A 4706-nucleotide genomic window follows, 5' to 3' on the forward strand; every position below is an offset into this window, starting at 1 on the left:
TAAATATGGTCACCTCACCCTAGGGAGCTTCGTGCGGGTTCTTCTTCACTGACAACAGTATTCCTAAACTTGCTCTACTAAATATGGTCACCTCACCCTAGGGAGCTTCGTGCGGGTTCTTCTCCACTGACATCAGTATTCCTAAACTTGCTCTACTAAATATGGTCACCTCACCCTAGGGAGCTTCGTGCGGGTTCTTCTCCACTGTCACCAGGCCACACAAACACACTCGTAAATATTTTACTAATTCCTCCAAGAAAACCTAATCGTCGTGAAAGAAATTCACCTACAACTTTTATTAAGCATGTTTTCCCTAAAATACAAATTACATTGAAGAAAGGTAACATTTTGTTTGGTGCAGAATAGTTGAGGATGAATTACTAAAGTTGGTGTTTTTGAAGTGCATTTCAAAGGTATATTTGTGCATACTGTTTGTAGATGTGGAATCAATATTTAGTTTACTGGACCTCGATCCACAATGTAAGAATAAGTTGCTGGACAATTCTCCTTATAGAGATGATCCATTGGACTCCCGTCTCCGGACTTAAACTCCTTACGGTGAACTAGTTTGTTCCAGATGTGAACCATGTAACTATCCTTCCAAAGATTCAGCACGAGCGAAGTAGCGTTGGGGTCAAAAAACAAGTTCCTATCAGCAAAATGAACAGGATAAAACGCTGCAGGTGGAAAGAGATAAACATTGTAACATTTGGTGTTAGTGGAATAGCGTTTGGTTTCTCTCTTACAAGCTTCCTTGAAGAGTTGAGTAAGTAAGCGAGGTCCATTGTGGCCCCACGTGGTCGGACTGTACTCACTGACAAACCTTTCCGTGCATTCGATAATAAACGGACTTTCTTTCTGAGCTCGTATTACTGCGCCATTTACTACCGATCCAGACTGGAAACCTGCGAAAGCAGATAAGGAAGGAAGCGGTTTGCGTGAAACGCAATCAGTGTCTATGGTTGTGCCACCAAATTTTCTTATTAACGTGTATCGCAAGCCATCAGACAAACCTACTGGCTTATTCCTTGTTTTCTCAAAGTCTTCGCTCTGATACCATTTAGCTAAGGGAAATTCTGAGAAATCTTGTAGAACGTTCAGTTGTACAGCCTCAACGTTTCTCATACGATAGATTATTTGAAAAACTTTATCTTTTATCAGTTCCTTGAGGTTATTACAAGTGTAGATGAATCGGATCCGGGAAGTTGGATTATGTTTTGCTGCAGATTCAATACTACATGATTCTCTGGTGGTCAGGTAGCATCTTCCAGAAGTTTCGGAGAAAAATATGTTTTCTGATTCTTTATAATTGAATGTTTTCTGCGACGTATCTCGAGCTGAAAGAAATGTGATTTAATTAATTCACAGTATTCATTCATACGATGTGATTTTTTTCAACATTGTAGTGTGGACCATACTATGTGTCTTATAGCCCTTTAGTTAATGTATAAAAGTATTTTTTTTTAATTATTGCATTTTCAACTTTTCACTTTGAACGCAGTCAGGCGTTTAAGTAAGTTACTTTTTCGTTTGTTTTTTTTGGTTTAGTTTTGAATTTCGCGCAAAGCTACACGATTTTTCTGTAATTAAGCACATTGCTACACAATGGACTATCTCTGCTCTGCCCACCACGGGTATCGAAATCCTGTTTCTAGCGCTGTGCTACTGGGGGCCAAAGCTACACAAGGGCTATCTTAAAGACTAGAGGAAAGGCAGCTAGTCATCACCACTCACCGCCAACTCTTGGGCTACTCATTTACCAACGAATAGTGGGATCGACCGTCACATTTTAATGACCTTGAGGCTGAAATGGCGAGCATGTTTGGTGGGACAGGGATTCGAAACCGCGACCTTCAGATTGCGAGTCAAGCGCCCTCAAGTAAATTACTTAGATTTCGCTAGAGCGTAACACTGTTAAAGAACAGAAGGATTATTTGTAACATTGTTAGAGAAACGAAGGATTATTTGTAACACTGTTAGATAACAGAAGGATTATTTATAACAATGTTAGAGAATAGAAGGATTATTTGTAACACTGTTAGAGAACAGAAGGATTATTTGTAACATTGTTAGAGAACAGAAGAATTATTTGTAACACTGTTAGAGAACAGAAGTATTATTTGTAAGATTGTTAGATAACAGAAGAATTATTTGTAACATTGTTAGAGAACAGAAGGATTATTTGTAACATTGTTAGAGAACAGAAGGATTATTTGTAACATTGTTAGAGAACAGAAGGATTATTTGTAACAATGTTAGAGAAACGAAGGATTATTTGTAAGATTGTTAGAGAACAGAAGGATTATTTGTAAGATTGTTAGAGAACAGAAGGATTATTTGTAACAATGTTAGAGAAACGAAGGATTATTTGTAACACTGTTAGAGAACAGAAGGATTATTTGTAACATTGTTAGAGAACAGAAGGATTATTTATAAAATTGTTAGAGAAAAGGATTTTCTAACATTGTTCAAGCAGTTAACTTAAAGTAACATTTAACACAAAACCTCAATAATGATTACTAATTAAAGTATTTCAGTTTTTACCTGTTGTCCATAGATTCCAAGCCCCTAAGCCAACACAAACTCCAACAGATAAAATGGCGATACACATTCTCCACCATCCATTCCTTTTTGTTATGAAAGAAAGAAACTTGATCATGGTCATCAGTATCGTCCAAAATAACTTACGTTCATGTGAGTTATCCTAAAGAGAAAATCTAACCCTTATTGTTCTTATAATGAGCTCAAGCAATACGTTTAACAAATCATTCATGTTATGCAACATTAATATTATTAATTATCTTCCAATACAATGCTTTAAGAACTGTCAGATTTACTGACACCAGAAGTCACGGTGGTACGTATTTAAGGGTATTTTTTTCCCTGAAATTGACTTTCAGTATGTTTTAAATTTCGCGCATAGCTACACGAGAGCTATCTGCGCTAGCCGTCCCTAATTTAGCATTGTAAGACTAGAGGGAAGGCAGCTAGTCATCACCACCCACCGCCACTGTTGAGCTACTCTTTTACCAACGAATAGTGGGATTGACCGTCACATTATAACGCCCCCACGGCTGAAAGGGCGAGCACGTTTGGTGGGACGGGAATTCGAACTCGCGACCCTCAGATTGCTAGTCGAGCGCTCTAACCACCTGACCATGTCGGGCCGGGCCCAACTTTCAGTCAACTGATCCCTGCATTAGAGTATCAATGTGAATTATCAATGTATCAATAAATATATTATTACTTACTTCAACAACTCAGCCATATAGTGTCCGTGTCAGAGTATCATTATAAATTAACAATGAGTCAGTAACTGTGTTACATACATCAGTACTACAACCATCTAATGTCAGCATTAGAATATTGTTGTAAATTAACAATGAGTCAGTAACTGTGTTACATACTTCAGCACTACAACCATCTAATGTCAGCATTAGAGTATTGTTGTAAATTAACAACGAGTCAGTAACTGTGTTACATACTTCAGCACTACAACCATCTGCTGAAGTATGTAACACAGTTACTGACTCATTGTTAATTTACAACAATACTCTAATGCTGACATTACTACAACCATCTAGTGTCAGTATTAGAGTATTGTTGTAAATTAACAATGAGTCAGTGTCTGTGTTACATACTTCAGTACTACAACCATCTAGTGTCAGCATTAGAGTATTGTTGTAAATTAACAATGAGTCAGTAACTGCGTTACATACTTCAGCACTACAACCATCTAGTGTCAGCATTAGAGCATCGTTGTAAATTAACAATGAGTCAGTAACTGTGTTACATACTTCAGTACTACAACCATCTAATGTCATCATTAGAGTATTGTTGTAAATTAACAATGAGTCAGTTACTGGGTTACATATGTGAGTACTACGTTAACAATGAGTCAGTAACTGTGTTACATACTTCATTAGAGCATCATTTTAAATTAAGAATGCCTATATGCCCCCCAGTGGTACAGCGGCATATTTGCAGATTTACGACGCTAGAAACCGGTTTTCGATAGGGCAGAGCACAGATGGCCCCCTGTGTACCTTTGTGCTTAAGTTCAAAGAAACAATAATGCCTATTATTAATATTATTTTCTTTTTTATTTCACAGATATGTTTTTAGTGTTGTTTTCTTCCCTTTCTGAGAACAAATGGTTCAATTTCCTGTTTCGCCAGTTATTCTGAATGATAAAGTTAATTCAAGTACAGACGATAATAATAATAAATATTCATAAATGCTACAAAAATATAGTATTTTGTTATAAATCCTAACCGTAATTGACAAATGGCCTAAGAACAATTTATAGTTACAATTCCCTTACTAATCTACTTTACACATAACAGTATTTGTTTACGCAATTTGATTTGATAAATAACGTCAAAACTACTATTATTTCTGTGACATTCCAATCGGACTGATGAACCCTGGTATTAACGGATTTAACGTGATAAGCCCTCAGACACTTACAGCTGACAAAAAAAAAGGAGTTTAATTACCTAGATGGAGTTAATGGGACTAATTACAACATATTGTTGCGTCAGCGAGATCACGTGACTATTTTGACGCCACCTATTTTCTAGAAGTATCATGTTCCTTAGTGAATGCCCTAGCATTTACTAGATATATATTTGTCTGGTATATATATAAGACGCTCACAACGTGACAATAATGTAATGTGTGTGTAGACAGTTAGTAGTTGATCT

The 4706-nt window shown here is 36.7% G+C and overlaps 1 protein-coding gene across 1 annotated transcript in view; it reads right to left on the bottom strand.

The window, feature by feature from the left end:
- Nucleotides 1-281: 281 nt before the first annotated feature.
- Nucleotides 282-4706, bottom strand: part of LOC106473063 (lactosylceramide 4-alpha-galactosyltransferase-like) — a 6462-nt gene continuing 2037 nt past the window's right edge. The window contains exons 2-3 of the mRNA XM_013933742.2: nucleotides 2545-2627; nucleotides 282-1337 (exon numbers count right to left, since the gene is read on the bottom strand). Of these exons, the coding sequence (XP_013789196.1) occupies nucleotides 454-1337; nucleotides 2545-2611 (951 nt within the window). The 5' untranslated portion in view covers nucleotides 2612-2627 and the 3' untranslated portion in view covers nucleotides 282-453. The remainder of the gene's footprint in view (nucleotides 1338-2544; nucleotides 2628-4706) is intronic.

This window comes from Limulus polyphemus, unplaced genomic scaffold (assembly GCF_000517525.1).
Source record: "Limulus polyphemus unplaced genomic scaffold, Limulus_polyphemus-2.1.2 Scaffold5855, whole genome shotgun sequence".
Classification (NCBI taxonomy): Eukaryota; Metazoa; Arthropoda; class Merostomata; order Xiphosura; family Limulidae; genus Limulus; species Limulus polyphemus.